Genomic DNA, 20,743 nt, shown 5'->3' with positions numbered 1-20,743 from the left:
ATATTGTTGGGCAGGGGTATGATGATGCGGGCAATGTAAGCGGGAATGGCACGCATCGATTCGCAGCACAGTTTCCCACAGCAGTCTACGTTCACTGCAGAAACCACGCTCTCAACTTGGCGATTGTGCACTCCACTAAGGTCAGGGATGTTCGTAACTGTCTAGACACGGTCCAATAAATAGTGAACTTCGCAGCCTCACCGACGCGCCTACAGCTTTATGGCAAACAATCGCAACAAAAAACGCCTGCAGAAATTATCCGACACCCGCTGGTCTCAGCATGATTCATGTAGGCTACAGTATGTCTTCTGTCATTGATCAATGAGGACATTTTAACCACGATGGTTGAATTAAAATCAGAGGGAGACAGCAACCACCTTGTGACGTGGCGTTTGATCCCTACATTTCGACTGCGCATGGATTTTGGAATTTTAAATTGCTGCAATAAGTTATATTTGTGTTGACTTCTAACATGTCTCTGTCTTTGCTGTTTAAATCTAACAGTAGTCTACGAGTAGGCTAATATATATGCGGGAACCACTGTTTTTGGGGTATTGCGAAATAGCGCCAGCTGGACATTCAGTGGTATTGGATGACGTGTTTTAATAAAACACATCCAATACACGGAATGTCCAGCTGGTGACTCCACTGAGGCTATAGTAACGATGCATTCTAGTGCTCTACGAGTACCCCTGTAGCCGTCGTTAATTACGACGGTTTTAACGACGTCGTTACGTAACGATGCTTTCGGGAAACGGTCCGAAAATTCTGCGATGATCGTGCGACGGTTTTAACGACGTCGTTAGGCTAACGATGCTTTCGGGAAACGGGGCCCAGGTAGTTTCAATATAGTTTTATTTGTTTATACAATAAATACATATTACATTATTGTACTTCAACCTACATATGTATATGATGTATGCACATGCATAAACAGGCATAAACCCATGCAAATGCATGTGATGGTCATACATTAACATTTACATTTAGGGCATTTAGCTGGCGCTTTTATCCAAAGCCACTTACAATAAGTACATTTGCCAAAAGAACACAGGTAGTAGCACTCTACCAAGTTTTAGCCCTCGCACGCGTGCACACAGATAGAAGCACCCTCAGTGTTTGTTTTAGTGATGGTCCCTTTCCCCAGATTGAAGGAGGTTGTATTTATATATATATTTTAAATTCTTTAAACAATCAATGTTAATTACAATCTAACAAAGAATTGCATAATGTAGAATACAACACAATGATCGACTCGCCTACTTTCTACAACTTTCTTTAAAAGCCACTTATTTACACCACCCTCAATGCTGTACCTTTCAATAAATAGCATCTTGAAACTGTACAACGTCTTCAATTATAGATGATTAGTTATCCCTGACAAAAAACTCCTAAAATGTGTGTTCTCTTCACAAGGAGAACACACTCCCTCCGCTACCGGTCCTCAGTACAGACTGTGGATGGGTAAGGTGCAGGGGTTCTTCATCTTCTCCAGCACGATGTCCGTCAGCACCTGGCTCTCGATGCGTTTCCAGGCGTACCGAGGGTTCTCCGGCGGCGGCGGCTGGCTGGGCGCCACCAACTCCAGCTTCTCCCCGTCCCGGTCCCGCTGGACGGGGTCGGGGACCAGCTGCGCCAGCATGTTGAAGCAGACGCCGTCGCTGCACCGGGACGGCAGGCGTCTGGGCGCGGGTTGGTAGTGGTGCTGCAGGCCCAGCACGCCCAGCGCCGTGACCTCGTGGTCGTAGTAGAGGGAGCCCAGGGCGTCCTGCACCACCAGGCTGGAGGCCCACATCATCGTGTGGGTCTTCACCGCCGCCGCTATGGGGAGGTGCTGGCGCGGGGCTGGGACACACAGACGCACAGACACAGACGCACACGCACACACAAACACACACACACACACACACACACACACACACACACGCACACACTTTTCAGAAACAGCACTTTGAAACCCATGACATCACTTTCATCTCAAATAAGTTATTTTAGGGTTTGGTTTTCCTTTCCAGGAAGCCCCTGAGAAAGTACCTTTAGCCAGTAGAACCCAGAGCTCCTGTTGGGCGTTGGAGAAGATGAGGACCAGCCTCTGCACCACGTGACTGCAGGGTATGGACACCGGTAGCGTGCGAGGATGCCATGCCTCTTGGTGGTACCTGTAGCAACAAACCCATGACAACCTGAAGCTTAAAAGGGGCACTTAACACACCATTATTTTCCAATATAAGAGAGAATTGCTTAAAGGTCCCATGGCATGAAAATTTCACTTTATGAGGTTTTCTAACATTAAGTTGAGTTCCCCTAGCCTCCCTATGGTCCCCCAGTAGCTAAAAATTGCATTAGGTGTAAACCGAGAAGTAGCTATCTTACTCCGTCCTTGAAAAAAGGATCGCTGAAATGCTTCGATTTGGCTTCCGGTCAAGTATGACGTCATACGGGACCAGGGTACCTCCCCTTTCTCTGCTTGGCACGCCCAGAGAATTTGGCCCGCCAAAGAGACAATGAGCTAGAACCGTGCGAGTGCCACACGCATGTCTGTGTGTGAATACACACACTGTAACGCAAGTGTTCTTTGTTATTTGGATAACCGTTCTGCTGTTGGTGTTATGGCGCATAACACGCAACACAATAACGCAAGCTTGCATAAAGCTCCCATTTGGTGAAAAGACTAGACTGCGTCGGGTTGGTTGGGAAGGAATTGGGAACCGCGAAATGGAGGAAAAGGGGATTGTTGCCCGTGATTGTTGCCCGGGGTTATCTGCGTCGGGGGGCTCCGACGGACCGCTACCGCAGCAGCGGGGCTGTGCGGGCGGGCGGCCAGCGTTCAGCGGGGCTCCGACGGACAATCCTGGGCAACGATCCTTTTCTCCTCCATGTCGTGGTTCCCAATTCCTTCTCAACCAACCCGACGCAGACAACCCCGGGCAACAATCGTGGGCAACAATCCCCTTCTCCTCCATTTCGCGGTTCAGTCTGTACTTAATATTGACGTGGAAGTGGAAGAACCAGAGGCGTCTGAGAACCCGACGCAGTCGTTTGAGATTCATAATATCATCCGGAGGCTCAAACAGCTTTTGACCATGATAATATATATTATATTATATAGATATCTAAATATAATATGATATTATTTAGATATAGAGCTCCAGGACGCCCGCTGGAGCACCCGGAGTGTTCAGTGTTCCACTGTAAACACTAGCGCATGGTACCGTGGCCACAAGCTGCTCAGGGCCACACCCCCACCCTCCACCTTGACCTGCCTCTAAAAACAGTGCGTTTGTGGAGAGCGCTGAATTTCTTGAACGTCGAAAAGTACAGTAGGCCTACTGTACGAAAGTACTGTATTAGGGGCCCACTAATACCTATATTAAAGCATCCATAAAATAGCATGCCATGGGACCTTTAATACTTGTGTCATTAAGAAAAAAAGATGCGGCCTGCAACATCTGTTTCTAAAAAGTAAGAAAACAATTTGACTGATAAATGTAAATGATCCAACTTCAATCTCACGCACACGCAAGAGATATCACACCAAATAGCCCATCTTTGAAAAAATAATAATAATCAACTTTTTTCCGTCCATTCACTGTTGATCACTCACTACTAGACCACAGAATATACAGGAAACATGCTTGTTAGATCTATCTATTTATCTATGGAGTGTTCAGTGCTCCACTGTAAACACTAGCGCATGGTACCGTGGCCACAAGCTGCACAGGGCCACACCCCCACTAATACCTATATTAAAGCATCCATAAAATAGCATGCCATGGGACCTTTAATACTTGTGTCATTAAGAAAAAAAGATGCGGCCTGCAACATCTGTTTCTAAAAAGTAACAAAACAATTTGACTGATAAATGCAAATGGTCCAACTTTTACAGCGTGAAGAAACCAGCAGTGTTTAGCAGAGCACATTAATACACTCACTACAACATTGATAGGGGGTAGGGTACAAGTCCATACTTGAGCCCAGAGTCTATGAGATCGAGGATGTCGTGTCCTCTTAGATGAAGAGTAGACACCCGATCCCACCAGGTAGCCTGCAGGGACTCTTGGTCCCCATCACCCGGAGTCTTCAGACTGCCCCCTAGTGGCGGGGAGTAGGAGCACAAGATACTATGAAGGTATTATTGTAGTAAAAGTCTTTATCATGCGTACAATAAAGTCACAAATGTGTAACATTAAATTTGAAGTCGTAAATATTTTTCCTACCATTGTAAACACAAAATAGGGGCTACGAGTTCACAAGTCCTTTGTTACAGGTGTACAAATCCTATTCAAATCCTATTCTGTGCATCACAACTTCAAAGACTCATGCACGTGACACTTTTCACGTATGACGCAGAGCGTCCATGGGTGGGACAAAATTTCAGCATACACCAATGAAAGTCGCCGGCAGGGGGTATATATAATAATATGTATAATATATAAGTTCAGAAATGTCTTGGATACTGCGCCGCCTGTGTGTAGTTGCCCCCCCCCCCCCACCCCCCCCCCACCCCCCCCCCCACCCCCAAATCATTCGAAAATAGTTTGGATCCCATATTCAACATTCATTCATTCATTCATTCATTCATTCATTCATTCGCAGCCGGGAATCCCTGGCCGCAGGAGCGCGCATGCATCCCGTGCATGCAAGCTTCGATTTTACCCCGTTCACCCAAGGCTGAATTAAAAGTACATGCTTTTCTAAATGTTGGTCATCAATGAGTTGAAAACAAAAACGTGTACTTTTAATTCAGCCTTGGGTGAACGGGGTGAAATCGAAGTGCGCATGCACGGGATGCATGCACTGGATGCATGTGCACTCCGTGAATGAATGAACGAAAAACCTCCCACATGAGCAATGGAATCATTTGATTTTATTATATGTTAAAAAACAAAATGGGATCAGATGTGAAATTTGAACAGAGCAAACAATCTTAGACTTATGATCATTAGGCCATTGTGGATTTGACATAAACTAAGATTGTGATGGCCTAGTGACCTCTGACCTGTGGCCTTGGCAAGGAAAATGAAGCGGATCCATTGTGGTCCCTGTTCCTGGATCAACAGCAAAGTGATTGGCTGACAGTCAATGCCTGCTTCCTCTTTCACCTGCAAGAAAAGTGAAATTCTAGTTAGTGATTGGTTTATATTCTTACGTGAGTATATGTAGAAGTTGTCCTTGGCAGGTTCTTACCTCCCTCCGCATTGCCTCCTCAATAGCCTCCCCTTCCTCCATCCTACCTGCAGGAAGGTACCACTGTCCAAAACACTCCTGCTTTGCCTCCTGCACCATAAGCACCTCCTCCTAAACAAGCACAAACACACGCACAAAGAGTTTAACAGACACAATAATACATGCAATACCAATATAGACACACCATGCAAACAGTAACACCATTGCCTACAAACACTGATATAATAGTGTCCTCAGTGGCCATTGTTATAATTGTAGGAAACAAGGAAAAAGAAGAACATTCGTACCTGGTCGTTTAGGATAACGGCGCAGACGATGTAAGCGACGCTTTTTCTAAGCGTCGCTGGTTTGGCCTGATCAGGATGCACATCTAACTCTGTGAACTCTAGCCCTTCTCCACCCATAATCCTTCTGATCTGATCCTCAACCTCCATAGCTGTGGAATGGAAGCTTACCTGTGCACGACCACAAATACAAAAATGTGAGTGTGTGTGTGAGAATGTGAAAAATTTCAGAACATCCCAATACATCGACTATGGACAATATAATGAACATTTACATTAACAAGACGTTTAGCCCAAGTGTCTACGGTTGTCAGGCTAAAGTTAACTTTAAATGTTATTCAATTGGGTTGAGGCAAATCCTTCTCCGAATGACAGCCTGGATAACATCACAAATAGAACTTTTCAATTTAAGATATAATTTCCATAGATGTGCGATAACGTTACATCACAAACAACCGACCTTTTCCTCATTCAAATAGTGTCACTTCCCATTTAGTTTTCGCTATGAGTAGGCCGATGGATTTGTTGACACCTGACATCTTCAGCTCACAAGGAAGAACAGTAACCTGGGAGTTTCAAAATAAAAGCACCTTTGCCTAAACGGTCATTCTACCAAAAACAAACAAAATGATTCTTGATCTTTTATCAATTTCACCAATCTAACACATTTTGTCAATATACAGGTGGATATTTAACTATATCAAAAACCACATGTTTGAGACTGGTTCGGTGCGTCACTTTCTGACGGTATTTGAATGCACCATTACAGGGTTGTCATGGTGCATTCAAATACCGTCAGAAAGTTGCATACAGCGTAACGGAAGTGGACGCAATTTGTGATGGTTGTGCAACAGTGCATCATTGTGAGTCTGACCCACCGTTAAAACGTGTAGTCCGTAAGGTCATGCCTGGGGATGTATCTATAGTTCCACATGAATTAAGCTAGTAACGATACCCAGTTGTTGAATAGTAGGCGATCTCCACCAACAGTGATCTACACTCATCTGTTTAACGAATGGATTGTTCACAGCAGCTGTAAAGCCGAAAATAAGGAATCACTATTTCATGTATGTTTTTCTTTACAGTTTTTGACCAAGTGGCTGTGTGTGGACCAAAGCGACGTAACTTATGTTCAGCATTGAGTTCAACATTAACGTGTTGTATATTTCGCTAATCCCACTAGTGGGCCCACCCGAGCTAAGAATTAAAACACACACACACACACACACACACACACACACACACACACACACACACACACACACACACACACACACACACACACACACACACACACACACACACACACACACACACACACATACTAACATTATAGAAACGGATGTACTATAATCAACTCTTAAATCACCCCCATAACAATGTCGCCTTAATGTTTTACATCTCTAGACTTGTGTCCTTCAGGGTTCATGGGGTAAATGTGGCAACATTAACTCTGTGTCTCTGTTCTCTGATAGGAAGCAAGGTGATGTGTGATCTTCGTCGTCATCGTGTTTAGTTTGTTCTGCCGTGAGACCGAAAGCCACAGTGAACCACTCATGTCCCGACACAGTAAAATGCAGAAGCAGGTTCTGGCCTTGTATCGCCAGTTCCTCCAAGCGGGACGGGACAAACCAGGCTTCATCCCCCGCATCCGAGACGAGTTCAGGGAGAACTCCCGGATCAAGAAGAAGGACGTCATGCACATCGAGTATCTGTTCCGTCGGGCCCAGAGGCAGCTGGAGCAGCTGAGGGACGTCAACACCAAACAGCTGGGCTCATTCTCCAAACCTAAAACAGACAGCTGACCTAGTGAACACACCTTTTAAGGGCTCCTCCCCGAACACTAGTAGTTTAATGTATTTTTTTCCTCCAGGAAACAAGTTGTATCATACAGATTATTGGGAGAGGGGATCTTTTATTCTGTTATTGGCAGTGTTCACTGAATAATGATATACCGTTCAGCCATTCTCCCAGTTGAGATGCCCTCACAGTGTGGGAACTGGGAGATGCAATTTAGGAAAGACCTTTAGTTGAAATGTGTATTTCAATTCCATTTAGGTGCCATGATACAATACAGAATATTGCCTTTGGTCCACAATGAATGTGGCTGATCCTCTGTTGTTTTTATTCAGGTCCTTTATCATCCTTGCTGTAAAACGTGCAGTAGCATGGTTTTAGAGAATAAACTTGTATTTAAACCAAAATATGGTTTTATCCTGATCTACATGTAGGAATATATTGTATGCAAGAGTCTTCTGAGCCGGACAAATGTGTAAAAAAATAAAAATGAAATAAAAGAAAAGTCAATCAATCCTTTACGAATTCCCACTTCGTCCACCTGAGGGCAGAAGAACGGGACCCGACGACGGAAGAGGAACTAGACGTAAACAGGAAGCACAGGGCGTGGAGGAAAACAACATTGAACGCCAACCAAAGACAGATCCCAGTGAAATATATTTATTCCCTATCAATAGCGTCGTTCAATCTGTAAATAATTTGTTTTGGTGGCTACAAAAAAACAAGTTATGTCTGGGTCAGCGAACACCACCGACGGGATGTCGAATCCTCAGTTAATCCAGCAGGTAACGTCAAAGTCCTTCCTTCTATAGTGTCTCTGGTAACGTTTACTCACCTGAGGTCCGTCAGACACTCAGGGACTGACTCTCGTGCATCTGGCGTGACACTCATCTCACATCTCACGCCTTACAGCCAGGGTATCAAAATGAACAAGAACATCAAATGTGCATTTTTATGTGATTCCCAACATTTGAACAAGAGAGAAAGATGGCAAAAAGATACCTCAAAGAGCTTTTCAGAGAACAGAGAAATGGCATGATCCTTTCCAAAAACTCTTCCTGTCTGTCTCCCTCCCTCCTTCCATGTATTCTGTCTCTCTGACCCTCTGTGGACTGTGGACCTTGTTGAAATTCAACTAGAAATTGTTAGTTTGGTGTTACTTAGTGTTAGCCTATATTTTATTTATATTACAAGTGCCTTTCGAGGTAAGCACCGAAAGAACAAGTCAAAATAGGCTCAGTTTACTGAATCTCTTGGCTTCTATAGGCTCTATTTTAATTAGGATATAGTATTTTAATTCAGATTTTACATTAATTCCATGTTGTTACTTTTCAATATCAGTCATTAAGCTAAATAAAGTCACATTAGTAATGAGCGGGGTCCAAGTAACCTATTCTCGCAATATAGACCCTAAAGGTTTTCTCATGGTTTGACAGCCCTCCTCAAAACAAAATTACAAGGTGTCTTAATGTATTCTAGGCTATCAACCAATAACCTAATTACTAAACTAATAAAGGCCATGACACACTGTTACCTTCTGTTAAATTCCTTCTTTCTGGGTCAGACTGGGAATAAATTCTGAGGTCTTGGTTAAATACATATCTATGGCAGCAGGTATCAGTATACAGCTGTGTTCCCATGTCAATGCATGATTAAATGCATGATTAAAAAATATCTAAACACATTTTGAATGTCCTACGTCAACAACAGCCAATGGCTTTTATATAAGCCTTCCTTCAATTTGTTTATACTAAGTAAACGAGGACAAATTGGGTTATGGTTATCAGAAACGTTTGCCGCACGCACGCTCTTCACACGCCCACTGACATTTTGCAGAGTCTCACTCCAGCCAAAGTCCCAAAGTTGGCAACCCTGGACACTCTCATTACGACCTAGAAATACTTCCATAGAGGGCCCTATTCATGAAAATAAAAGTCATATCCGATTGCATTGAATGGTGATATACTCACAATACTGCTCCTCTATGGACAGCTTGTGTCGTCCTCTTGGTTTCGGCACGCCTTTGGTTTCATTTAGTTAAGTCTCATTAAGTCTTTGAGGCATTACATGTTTCAGGGGTCTCTAGAGATTCAACTCTTCACATCCTTATTGAATAGTGCACTGCGACTAAGATGTGGTAATACCAAAGACAACCTTCTGTAATTGAACATGTCTCTGTGGTACGTCATCTCGTAAACAAAGGCGTTAGGTTATCGGTTTAGCTGTCTATCTAAATTAATAAACTACCCTAAGCTAAACTACCTTAAAATAACGTGTAGACATATATTATGTTTAAGCATTGTATGATATAATTCCCAGCACCACAGTGCTGCTTAGCTCAATCCTGGTCCTCCATATCCTCCATATACGGGGACAAGCCCAGTGGCTAAATTTTGTTCACTCATCATGGTAGTGTAGACCTATAGGGACTCGGTCCAGCTTAGACAAATGGTCTATGTATGACCCTATGTTTCGGACGTCACTCAAGTTATAGTCTATATTGCTCTCTCCCTTGTTCCAGATGGCCTTCATGAACTGGCTCTCAACACAGAGTGACAGCAGTAGACAAACCCTGATGACCTTGACCGGCATCGGTGTCGCCAAGGAGCTGTTCAAACGCCTCACAGGACAGGACAGAGTGGACTACTTTAAGGTAAAGCCCCTGGAGGATGAGTACACGTGTGAGCCATGAAAAAAGCTTTGTAATCTACATTCTACTACACCTTACCTCTCCCTCGTACCCCTTAGTGTGTGTGTGTGTGTGTGTGTGTGTGTGTGTGTGTGTGTGTGTGTGTGTGTGTGTGTGTGTGTGTGTGTGTGTGTGTGTGTGTGTGTGTGTGTGTGTGTGTGTGTGTGTGTGTTTCAGAGAGTGATGAGAGAGGCGTTAGTGTAACATTGTTGTAATGAGGTAAAGTTGCACTGAAGGCTTAAGAAACAACGCAGAAGATGTTCTGCGTGTGCTTGACAATAGGACTTGGTGCTTGGTGGCCTGTTGAGCTCATGACTTTGCCAACCCCGAACAAGCCTGCCCGCTATGGGTTATGTGTGTGTGTGTATATGTTTACATTTGTGTGTATGTGTGTGACAGTGCTGCATATATGTCGTGTGTGTGTGTGTGTGTGTGTGTGACAGTGCATATAATATACGTCTTATGTGTGTGTGTGTGTGTGTGAGACAGTCCATATAATATATTTATTGTGTGTGACAGTGCATACAATATACATCTTATGTGTGTGTGTGTGACGGTGCATAAAATATATGTATTATTTGTGTGTTTCTTTTAACAGAAAGAATGTATCCAGAGCATTGCAGAGTTTGTCCAGACACATCCGCGGGCGTCTGAGGCCGAGCTCAGCGCTGAGGTGAACAAGAACGTTCTGCTGTTCGCTGCTCGGGTGAAAGCACTGGAGTCTGCACCAATATTCTGAAACACACACAAACATATACACATTAATTCGATAACCTTTTACTCCGATAATGACAGCATACAACTTAAACAAACATTCTATTTTGAAGTTATAATCTGCAGTATTTTCATTTTATTTATATTTTCAATTGCTATAATGCCGATTTATGAACACTATAATCTCTTGTATTGGATTCATAAAGTATGTGGTTTTGATTGCATAAATGTCTCTCATCGTGCAGCATATAAACAAATATGAAAAAAAAATGTTATTATTCCTTTTCCAAGATGAACACATAAGGATTACAGATGTATGTGAAATATGTACAGTATGTGAAATAACTGTTGATCCAGGCAACTACCCAGCCGTGTTGGTAGGAAGTGGCAGAATAATGCAGTGTCTATATTCCATCAATGTACTTTCTGACCCCACTGGGATTTGCAATTCTCCTGGTTTACACCCATTGCTAAACCCCTTTTACTGGTGCACAAGCCCCAGTATTGATCTGCTGTTTCCCAGTAGAATCTCATGACAGTGGATTATTTACATTGATAATGCAAGGAATGGGGGGATTTTTGTGCTTATCCATAATGTTGAAGCAACACAGGTCGGAGTCAGTACGCCACGACGCGCACATTAGCATGGCCATATGAAAGTCATAGCCTGTGCATCTTGGCTTGCATGCAGCAATCTGTATCTGCGTGCAAAGGAAATTCAGGACGGAACAATGATACTACGACAGGACCAACGTAAGTCCCGATATCTTGGATGAGGGGAACAACCTCAACCACTTTTCTAAAAGGAAAAAATAGACAACAGCTAAACTGCTCAATAAAATTAAGCCAAACTCAGACTTGGTGTTGGACATGAGATGGGGCACTCTCAAACTGTTGTTGAAGACTTAAGCTGTGCATGTCCATTAGCACAGTTTAATTTTCAATTAAATATTTCAATTTTTATTTCAAATGGTTGACCCAAGTAATGCAATTTTTGTTCATTTGAATTGTTTTTTGTTCTGACATAGTTTTCATCTATTATTATGCAATGCAGAATAATGTGAGTTGGGTTTTGTAATTCTTTGAATGTGCAGGGTTGGACTTTTATGCATTACAATTGTTGTGAATGTTCATAATGTGTTGTAATTGTTGCAGTTTCACACAACGTTTTATAGTGACAAATGTAACGTCACTGTACACGATGACGTGTTTTTCACATGGTCACATTTGGTGCGTTCTATTGGTAAGCGGAATCGGGATTTATACTGTGTCCGGTCCGGAAAATTATAAAAGAACCCCCGTCCTACCCGGAGGTTACTACTCCATCGTCATCAAACTCGGGGAAGGTCCAGGTAGACCGAGTCGGAAGAATCGACGTCACAACAATAATGGCGACGCACATTATGAATGGGAAACAAAGTTATGTGTCCTCAATTTGTCCTGGTATATGCTGTTTAATTAAGCGTTTGTGTTGTAAAAACTATACAAGTACTTTCTAATGGTATTTATTTTTTCCACTGTTGATTTGTGTTAGAAAAAAAAATCTGTGCAAGCCCGTTATAGCCTCAAGTCGTTTGAACCAGCAAAGTCTATGGCTAGACTCCGTTGCTCAGCAACCATGCAAACAAAAACAACCTTACGGCGCACCGCCATGTTTTCCGGACTGTTGCAATGAAACGCTTTCAGATCAGACGTGTCATTCGGTCATATAACTCCGGGAAGGAATGAACGGCCTGGATTGCCAATATAATGAGCCATAAGTAGATGGAAAGTGTTTTCCGTCAAATGTCTTTAGGAAATAACATGGGGTTTTTGAATGATCGTACATAACAAACTATGTAGGTGGCGAAGAAGTAAAAGCTGCGTCATGTTTTGAACGACACACATTTTCCATCTAGTTTCGACTGGCTTTTTGGATTGTCGGTGCCGTTAAAGTAGTAAACGATTATATGCTATTTTGCTAATAGCTATAAGCTATATTGCTAATATTTTACATATTATATTATGCTATTTTAACGGAGAGAGTTTCCTATGTACGCTCATTAATAAACCCCATGTTATTTCCTAAAGACATTTGACCGAGGGAACCGGGAGCCTCGGAGGCGGGACTTATTCTTCTATTTCCGGATACAAACCTCATTCATTGGTCCATGTACTCCTGTCAACGCCCCCTTTGCAAATCCCAGTGTCTCGATAGGACAATTCTTTCCGACGTTAACCAGGATCGCTTTGTGATTGGCAGGGAAGGCCTGGCGGGGATAAAAGTGGCGTGTTCAAATGTACGAACCCGAGCCGCCAATAAACAAAGTGGAGAAGAAGTACGAACGCGAGGTTTCGATTCTTCGAGTCCAACAAACAACACATTTATAGACTCGTTACGGTGGTTTACTAAAATCATGTCGGACGAAAAAATAATGAACGTCTCACTTTCCGACCAGAACATAGCATGTATATCCGTCAAACTGGAGAAGTAAGTAACTTATGATTCATGAAAGATAATTTCTATGCTAGCCCTAACGTGGAGAAAGCACGAGTAATTAGAGGCCTTGGTAGATCAAAGCACTGTTACTCTGTAACGTTACTGCAGCTATCTCAGCTCTTAGATACAGACTGAAGGGAATGCATCTTTGTAAATGTTTCATTAAAGATGTTTCATTAAAGATAGCCTTGAACACTGGTGATCTCGTACCTCTGTTAGTAAGACAGGAAAAGTTACATGTATGACATCTTGTATATTGACGTAACGCAAAGTTTGCAGCAGTATTGTTTGATTATGCACCATACTGTTATTATTTAAACCTATTAAGGGGGATGCCTGCTGTCTTTTAAACAAACCTTACAGTAGAGTTATACGACCTCAGGCTAGACGACGAGATGGTGTGTATGAATGGACCCTGTAAGTATGTATTCTGAGTGTTGAATTTGTTTTTGCAGGTTGATGTCCACGGAGACCAATGACAAGATCGACATTTACCACAGGTAGCTAAGAGATTTAATGGTTGAAGTCTGTCCCCTCTCCCCTCCATATGTACTGGTAATCCTTGTATAGAGGTTGGGTCATGTTAGGGAATAATAGGATAATCTGTAATTCATTTGTACTGGAAATACAAAAAAGTTTTTGGTGTCAAAAACATAGATACCAATCATTAACAGTTTAGCAATTTGTTTAATCATTCTTCCTCATTTGCTTTGGATAATATCTTTTTCTCATTTGGGACAGAAAGTAGAATGCCTGGGTGGGCAGTCTAAATAAAAGTAGACCCAAGTAACATGTTTTTACCATGGTATTTAACTAAAACTAAAGACAAAACTAAAACCAGATGTGAAAAGACTGAAGTAGTGAAATTGACTGAACAGAAATTTTGCCAATGTATTGGTGACCTGGAACTCCAGATTTGGATAACCTGAACTGGTTGGTGTGACAGCAGAGGTTAGTGCTGATATATCTTAGTTTGTATTTTATTTAAATAAATACTTGCACCATTAATGGGCACATGGAATGACTTGTGAATAAGATACGGCATTAAGGTCTACTAAAACTATAAATTTGGGTGCTCTAGCCCCCAGGAAAGGCTATAAGGTATCATCAAATGCTCCATTATAATGCATTGGAAACACAAGCCGTTGGTATAATCTCATCTTTCGTAGACAAGAGATAGAAACTTTGCAAAGTTATCAACCCGTTCCTTGGGATCTCTGTGTGGACATCTCATGTCTCTCAGCGAATCTGGGGGACCCTAACCCTAAACCACGGACCTGTGGTCCCAGGACCGAGAGGGCCACGGTTCAGTGTGGGGGTCCCAGTCAGGCAGGCCCCGTAATGAGGTTGTCAAGTCTCAGGGCAGTAGAACCTTCCTATCTCCAAAACTGCCTTTTACACCACATTTTGATGAGCTAGGTCCTGCGGGCCATACTAATGAGAGGCTCTGTCAAGGAACCTTTTTTCTACAAGCGCATCCAAATCTCGTATTTGTATTTACCTGGACCCAAAGGAACATGTTAATGCATTTTGGCATCTCTAGCCATTTCGAAAGGGCAGGAAAACAGGTGTGACTTCCAGCCGTAGGGTAAATGAGTATTAAACAGTGGGCAGTTTCAAGTTCTATGTTTTATGTGGGATGGAGATGCCTTAAAGCATGTATAAACAGCTGTCCTGTGGACAGGTTTTTCATGTCTAGGGTCAAAAGGAGCCTGCACCATCCCCCCCATTATGAGATTAGGTAGGTCTGGAAAGATTTTCAGCTCCAATTCTTTCATTCAAGCCGCTGGGTGAGGCGCCACGAGAGAGTATTTGCTGGAGCTTTGTGAGTGACTTCCTGTAGGGCTGGAGCCCACACATTGATAATCGTATACGCCCTGAGAGAGAGAGAGAGAGAGAGAGAGAGAGAGAGAGAGAGAGAGAGAGAGAGAGAGAGAGAGAGAGAGAGAGAGAGAGAGAGAGAGAGAGAGAGAGAGAGAGAGAGAGAGAGAGAGAGAGAGAGAGAGAGAGAGAGAGAGAGAGAGAGAGAGAGAGAGAGAGAGAGAGAGAGAGAGAGAGAGAGAGAGAGTTGTGGATTTATGCATACAGAATGAATGAATCGATTCATTCTGTATGCATAAATCCACAACTAGTTGACTCACGATATACATTATACACATCTGGAACAACATCCTGACCCTTATTTTTGGCCACACCATCTCCCTTTCCTTGTTTGTTGTCTATATTATTTGACAATATAAAGGCTATAGGTGGAGATGGTTATGCTAGGTCATACATCATCAAGACCTGTCAGCAGTAAAATATGTTGGACACTGCTTCTCTCTGTGGCAACTATTTTTGATGCATGAAGGCTTTGGAGAAAGTTTTGATAGACAGAAACAGGTAAAGAAAGCAAATGCATAATGATAGTAAAGTAATGGTTGGAAAGTGCCTGGATTTGTTGAAATTTTCATTTGTAGATTATATAATTAATTGTCTCATACATACTAGTGTACGGGGGAGAACATTCCAGTAAGTGACAATTCAACCGTAACAAGCCAAATGAGGGAAATGTTATCAAAAACCGATGTGAGAGAATGCACAATGGACAATAGTGCGCAATGGACAATAGTCTGTTAGTTGGTTCCACTTATTGGGTTGTTCCCTGGCCCCGCTCCCGGATAGGCTTTTGTAGTGTATACTTCATATTATCTACGTAAATAAGATTTCAATATTGTAATGTGTGAAACGGCTACAAGTGATTAATTATTGAAAATTAGCATATAGTGCAATGGATCAGTGATAAATGTGTGGGGACAAAGTTACACAGGTTTTGCAATGTACAATGAAATGTGAAACAAATGATCTTTATTCAATGAGTAATCACTTCTTTTTTTTCCTTTTTTTTAGCTACATAAAGGATGGCAAAAATGCAGCCAGACAGGGGGATATGTCTAAAGCAGTGGACTTCTTTAAGCTGGCTCACAAAATTCAGCCAAGTGAAAAACTTAAAATCAGAATCCAAAAAATTGAAGAGCTCATTGCAGAACAGGCCTCGGACAGTGAGGACGAAGTGGAAGAGTTTGTCAATATCAACAACAGCGGTCTCATGCTTTTCAAAGAGCTTCACGACAAGCTGTATGAGCACCAGAGAGAGGGTGTGTCCTTCATGTACAGCCTACACAGGGATGGTCTCAAAGGGGGGATCCTTGCGGACGACATGGGCCTGGGAAAGACCATCCAAGTTATCGCCTTCCTCTCAGGCATGTACGACGCTGATCTGGTCAAACACACGCTACTTGTCATGCCCACTTCACTCATTACTAACTGGACCAAAGAGTTTGCCACGTGGACTCCTGGGATGAGGGTCAAAGAGTTTCATGGTACAAGCAAAGTGGAACGGACCAGGAACATGGAGAAAGTTCAGAAGAGAGGTGGTGTGGTTATTACAACCTACCAAATGCTGATTCTAAACTGGCAGCAGATTGCCTCTTACAATGGACGGGAGTTTAAGTGGGATTACATGATCCTGGACGAGGCACACAAAATTAAGACCTCATCAACCAAAACAGCCAAAAGTGCCCGTGCCATACCTGCCCACAATCGTGTGCTTCTCACAGGAACCCCTGTGCAGAACAACTTGAGGGAGATGTGGGCTCTGTTTGACTTTGCTTGTCAAGGTGCTCTGCTGGGCACATCGAAAACATTCAAAACGGAGTACGAGAACCCAATTACACGCGCCAGGGAGAAGGATGCCACGCCGGGAGAAAAGGCTCTGGGATTAAAAATGTCACAAAACCTAATAGACATCATTCAACCATACTTTCTTCGCAGGACAAAAGCTGATGTGCAGAAAAAGAATTCCGAAATGGAAAAAGAGCAACGAAAAACAGTAAAGACAGAAAATGGAGATATCCAAGTCTCAGACACAGAGAAATACAATGGAGCAATCATGCCTGAACTGAGGAGGAAGAATGACCTGATCATTTGGACATACTTGAGTGATGTCCAGGAGGACATTTACAGGCAATTCATTTCTCTAGACCACATCAAGGAGCTGCTAACCACCACCAAGTCACCTCTGGCTGAGCTCAATGTTATAAAAAAACTCTGTGACCACCCTCGGCTCCTGTCTGCTGCAGCCATGGCCCACATGGGCTTGCAGGACTCCACACCCGAGGGCCAACAAGCTGAAGATGACAAGGAGACATCCCACAGCCTGGACAACATCCCTGACGACAAATTAATAGCCGAGTCTGGGAAGATGGTGTTTCTGATGGCGCTGCTAGAGAGGCTCAGAGTGGAAGGGCACCGGACACTCGTCTTCGCACACTTCCGAAAGGTTCTTGATATCCTTGAGAGAGTCTTGGGAAACAGAGGCTTCAAAACAATTAGGCTTGATGGAACGATAACCAAGCTGGATGAGAGGGAGCGACTGATCTCCCTTTTCCAAAACGACAAGCGATATTCAGTCTTTCTTCTGACCACGCAGGTGGGGGGTGTCGGCATCACCTTGACGGCCGCAGACAGAGTAGTAATCTATGACCCCAGCTGGAACCCAGCCACAGACGCCCAGGCTGTGGACCGGGCATACCGCATCGGACAGAAGGAGAACGTGGTCATCTACCGACTGATCACCTGCGGCACTGTAGAGGAGAAGATTTACAGACGTCAGGTGTTCAAAGACTCCATCATCAGACAGACAACCGGAGACAAGAAGAATCCCTTCCGCTACTTTAGCAAGCAGGAGCTGAAGGAGCTGTTCACCCTGCAAGAGACGCGGTCCTCCTCCACCCAGCTGCAGCTGCAGTCTCTGCATTCACGACACCGACGGACCGACCCCATGCTGGATGAGCACATCGCTTACCTTCACTCTATGGAAATGTTTGGGATTTCCGATCACGACCTCATGTTCTCCCTGGACTCCAACCAGAATGATGAAGAAGATCCTGAAGACCAGGAGGCCCAGCAGTACATTGAAGGACGGGTTCGAAAGGCTGAGGAGCTAATGAAGGCAGAGTCTGAGCTGCAAATGCAGCTGGCAGAGAACATGGAGTCAAGCACGGAACCTGCCTGGCACCGTCAGCCGACGCAACCAGACAGGGAGAGGTCCCATGGAAGACAAGAGCCAAAACGTAAACCCAGATCCCCCGTAGTTCACAATGAAGATAGCTCAGATGGGTCACCAGTTGTTGTTGAACTGGACCAATCTGGATCCGACAAGGACAGTAAACTGACTAATACAAATGGGTTCATTGATCTAACAGTCGATATGGAAGAAAAACAACCAGATCTCTCTCCAGATACTACCGAACCAAATGCCTCTCCCAGTCAACATTCCTTCACAGTTGAACAGAGTGAGGTCAAGGCAGAGGCCATCTCTGTACACAATGTATCATCAGATATGGAGTCTGATGATGCTACTTCAGAATATAACGCAATCCTGGATGGTTCTGTCTCAGGTGATATCCATGATGGTAAACGGCTCAATCAAGAGTCCTTCCGTGAACTGGACAACTCTAAGAACCAAGCAACTGCTATGGAAGAAGAGCCCCCACTCGATGAGCCCCTGCTTGGTCAAAGACTCTCCGTCTTACAAATCTCCAATGTGAGCTTAAATGACGAGGAAGCTTCCATGAGCGCTTCAGGGGTCAAGTCTTTTGAAGGAAACTTTAATCTACTGCTAGAGGACAGTGAAAATGACATATCCACCGTTCACGACCTTCTAGAGGAACCAGATGTTGAAGCCCAAGAGATGAAGTTGCTGTCAGAGCTTCAGATCAAGGGGAGTTTCAATGTAGACAAGTCGTTGGCAGAATTTAAACAGGAGCACGGGATGAGCCTCAACCTCAACTCCTATGTCTCTGAATCTGACCAGTCAGACAATGAATCATTAATCATGAACAAGAAGAAACGGGTAGCGGTGATCTCCGATAGTGAAGAAGAGGGGGAAAAGGATGAGGAGCTACAACGGATATCTCGCAACTTAAGTGACTCTTTCCAAGCATTGGAATCATCCACCCCAAAAACATTGCCCTCAGGACGCACTCCTCTCCAGGCCAGGAGAAGCTTTGGAGGAAACATCTCTGTTGCTTCCCGCAGATCTATGATTGAATCCATAGTGGAGGATGTGGACAACGATTTGGATTTTGAGGAGGAGGAGGAGGAGCAATTTTCAGAAAATGGATATGGGGTTGTAGATGGTGATTCAGAAGAAACAAGTGTGCATTCTGTGGACAAACTTGAGATAGATGAGACCAAAGGAGAGACGATTCTGACAGAAAGTGAGGAAGATGAAAATGACCAAGAGACCGACGTCAGTGCATTGGGCGCGCCAGAGTCTGGAGGAGATGTAAAATCGATGTTGGAGGAATCCAGTGGCTCCGACCAGTCATTTGATTCTGAGGGAAAGAGTTATGAGGAACTGGTCTGCAGAGGGAAGCAGTACTACGGTGAGGGGAAGTTACAAGATGCTCTGGACTTATTCTTGAAGGCTCTCGACATCTCCAGTGGTGATACTGAAGTTCAGCTTCTGGTCATCCAGTTGTACCGACAGATGAGCGAGGAAAGAAGATAAAGTCTGCCATGACAATTCCCCCCGATAAGCAACTACTAACCTAGTTTTTTTTATTTTATTTTTTTATTTAGAACATTTTTCTCATTGTATCTAATAAGGGAGCAATGGACTTGCATAACATATGTTATGCTGCATATTCAATCTATACTGTTTTATTTTATTGTATTAAAAGAATGTACAGTTTAACACACCAGTGGAAATTCATTATTGAATTGGATGTCTGCTTTATTCACTTTGAAATGTTTGGGCCTCATTTCTTATCAGTTTAAATATTTTAATGGTAAATGGTACACATTCCGGGGTACAGCAGCAATGCTTCTAAGAGTTGGTTTTCATTTGTCTTCTTCTTTGCCTGTTCAAAACAACTTTTAATTAAATGCTGTATATCTTTGGAGTAAGAATGGATATTTGCCAAAAAAAAAGCCTTCTTAACAAATTGAGTTGACCCATGTTTACTTGACATTATTAGGATTCATTGCACTTTGAATAAGTTAGGATATTGTTTTTATTGAACTTGTTATGAGTTACATGTGAGTTATTGTTATATTCTTAAATCCAACATTAAACTCTTAAACATCGAAATCCGATTTTTTTGTCTACCGTGTTGTCTACAAGGTCCAATTACAATTCTGAACCACAAGCTGCTTCATGCCAGCTATATCTTATTAATATATTTGGTAAAATATATTAAACACATTTAATACATACGTAAATACCCAAATTAAAAAGTGACAGTCATTAGTCCAGTAATTTTAAGCCAAAATGGGGGTCAACCTAGAACAAATTGCAACAGAAGCAAACTCAACTGAATTTGTATCCTCATCCGTCATTATTTGTACAAGACATTTTCACCTGGCTATACCCAATGTTTAGATCTGTTGTGGTATTTATGCAAATTAGCACATATGTAATTAGATTATCCACCGTTTGCCCATGTTAACAAACAATTAAAAAAAGTAATACATTTTTTGTTTGTCTTGATGTAAGTAATTCCCTTACAAAATCATTAGAGTTTGCTTCTGTTGCAATTTGTTTGA

The 20,743-nt window shown here is 43.0% G+C and overlaps 4 protein-coding genes across 7 annotated transcripts; 3 read left to right on the top strand and 1 right to left on the bottom strand.

The window, feature by feature from the left end:
- Positions 1-934: 934 nt before the first annotated feature.
- nudt18 (nudix (nucleoside diphosphate linked moiety X)-type motif 18) lies at positions 935-6,023 on the bottom strand. The gene is made up of 7 exons (XM_084468743.1): positions 5,932-6,023; positions 5,475-5,642; positions 5,188-5,298; positions 5,000-5,102; positions 3,969-4,092; positions 2,035-2,159; positions 935-1,845 (listed from the first exon to the last, which is right to left on the bottom strand). Exons 2-7 carry the CDS (start codon positions 5,619-5,621, stop codon positions 1,445-1,447), a joined length of 1,011 nt encoding a protein of 336 aa, XP_084324869.1. The 5' UTR covers positions 5,622-5,642; positions 5,932-6,023; the 3' UTR covers positions 935-1,444.
- A 266-nt stretch (positions 6,024-6,289) lies between these two features.
- Positions 6,290-7,767, top strand: sdhaf1 (succinate dehydrogenase complex assembly factor 1). Of its 4 annotated transcripts, none has more exons than XM_084467712.1 (2): positions 6,290-6,334; positions 6,947-7,767. In XM_084467712.1, the coding sequence occupies exon 2, from the start codon at positions 7,028-7,030 to the stop codon at positions 7,274-7,276; it is 249 nt and encodes an 82-aa protein (XP_084323838.1). In that variant the 5' UTR covers positions 6,290-6,334; positions 6,947-7,027; the 3' UTR covers positions 7,277-7,767. The 4 variants fall into 4 exon arrangements, with proteins under 4 accessions (XP_084323838.1, XP_084323837.1, XP_084323836.1 ...); XM_084467711.1 differs by lacking the exon at positions 6,290-6,334 and adding an exon at positions 6,357-6,538 and having other exon boundaries at positions 6,951-7,767; XM_084467710.1 differs by lacking the exon at positions 6,290-6,334 and adding an exon at positions 6,357-6,538.
- Positions 7,768-7,872: 105 nt separating this feature from the next.
- LOC311343120 (uncharacterized protein) lies at positions 7,873-12,219 on the top strand. Its single transcript, XM_084467985.1, has 3 exons — positions 7,873-8,053; positions 9,790-9,921; positions 10,556-12,219. Exons 1-3 carry the CDS (start codon positions 7,997-7,999, stop codon positions 10,694-10,696), a joined length of 330 nt encoding a protein of 109 aa, XP_084324111.1. The 5' UTR covers positions 7,873-7,996; the 3' UTR covers positions 10,697-12,219.
- A 743-nt stretch (positions 12,220-12,962) lies between these two features.
- On the top strand, positions 12,963-20,241 carry ercc6l (excision repair cross-complementation group 6-like). The gene is made up of 3 exons (XM_084468783.1): positions 12,963-13,141; positions 13,606-13,650; positions 16,040-20,241. The coding sequence occupies exons 1-3, from the start codon at positions 13,068-13,070 to the stop codon at positions 19,704-19,706; spliced, it is 3,786 nt and encodes a 1,261-aa protein (XP_084324909.1). The 5' UTR covers positions 12,963-13,067; the 3' UTR covers positions 19,707-20,241.
- The last annotated feature ends 502 nt before the right edge of the window (positions 20,242-20,743 follow it).

This window comes from Micromesistius poutassou, assembly GCF_964030765.1.
Source record: "Micromesistius poutassou genome assembly, chromosome: 5".
Classification (NCBI taxonomy): Eukaryota; Metazoa; Chordata; class Actinopteri; order Gadiformes; family Gadidae; genus Micromesistius; species Micromesistius poutassou.
The sequence above is the reverse complement of the archived record's forward strand: the minus strand, read 5'-3'. Positions and strand labels throughout refer to the sequence as shown.

What these genes read in the sequence shown, in the direction of transcription:
- nudt18 (XM_084468743.1), bottom strand. Translation starts at nt 5,621, where the DNA reads ATGGAGGTTGAGGATCAGATCAGAAGGATTATGGGTGGAGAAGGGCTA. An exon ending in AGGAGGCAATGCGGAGGGAG is followed by an intron (nt 5,103 to 5,187) that starts GTAAGAACCTGC and finishes CTTTTCTTGCAG; the next exon opens with GTGAAAGAGGAAGCAGGCAT. An exon ending in TTTCCTTGCCAAGGCCACAG is followed by an intron (nt 4,093 to 4,999) that starts GTCAGAGGTCAC and finishes CCCCGCCACTAG; the next exon opens with GGGGCAGTCTGAAGACTCCG.
- sdhaf1 (XM_084467712.1), top strand. Translation starts at nt 7,028, where the DNA reads ATGTCCCGACACAGTAAAATGCAGAAGCAGGTTCTGGCCTTGTATCGC.
- LOC311343120 (XM_084467985.1), top strand. Translation starts at nt 7,997, where the DNA reads ATGTCTGGGTCAGCGAACACCACCGACGGGATGTCGAATCCTCAGTTA. An exon ending in ATCCTCAGTTAATCCAGCAG is followed by an intron (nt 8,054 to 9,789) that starts GTAACGTCAAAG and finishes CCCTTGTTCCAG; the next exon opens with ATGGCCTTCATGAACTGGCT. An exon ending in ACAGAGTGGACTACTTTAAG is followed by an intron (nt 9,922 to 10,555) that starts GTAAAGCCCCTG and finishes TTCTTTTAACAG; the next exon opens with AAAGAATGTATCCAGAGCAT.
- ercc6l (XM_084468783.1), top strand. Translation starts at nt 13,068, where the DNA reads ATGTCGGACGAAAAAATAATGAACGTCTCACTTTCCGACCAGAACATA. An exon ending in ATATCCGTCAAACTGGAGAA is followed by an intron (nt 13,142 to 13,605) that starts GTAAGTAACTTA and finishes TTGTTTTTGCAG; the next exon opens with GTTGATGTCCACGGAGACCA. An exon ending in AAGATCGACATTTACCACAG is followed by an intron (nt 13,651 to 16,039) that starts GTAGCTAAGAGA and finishes CCTTTTTTTTAG; the next exon opens with CTACATAAAGGATGGCAAAA.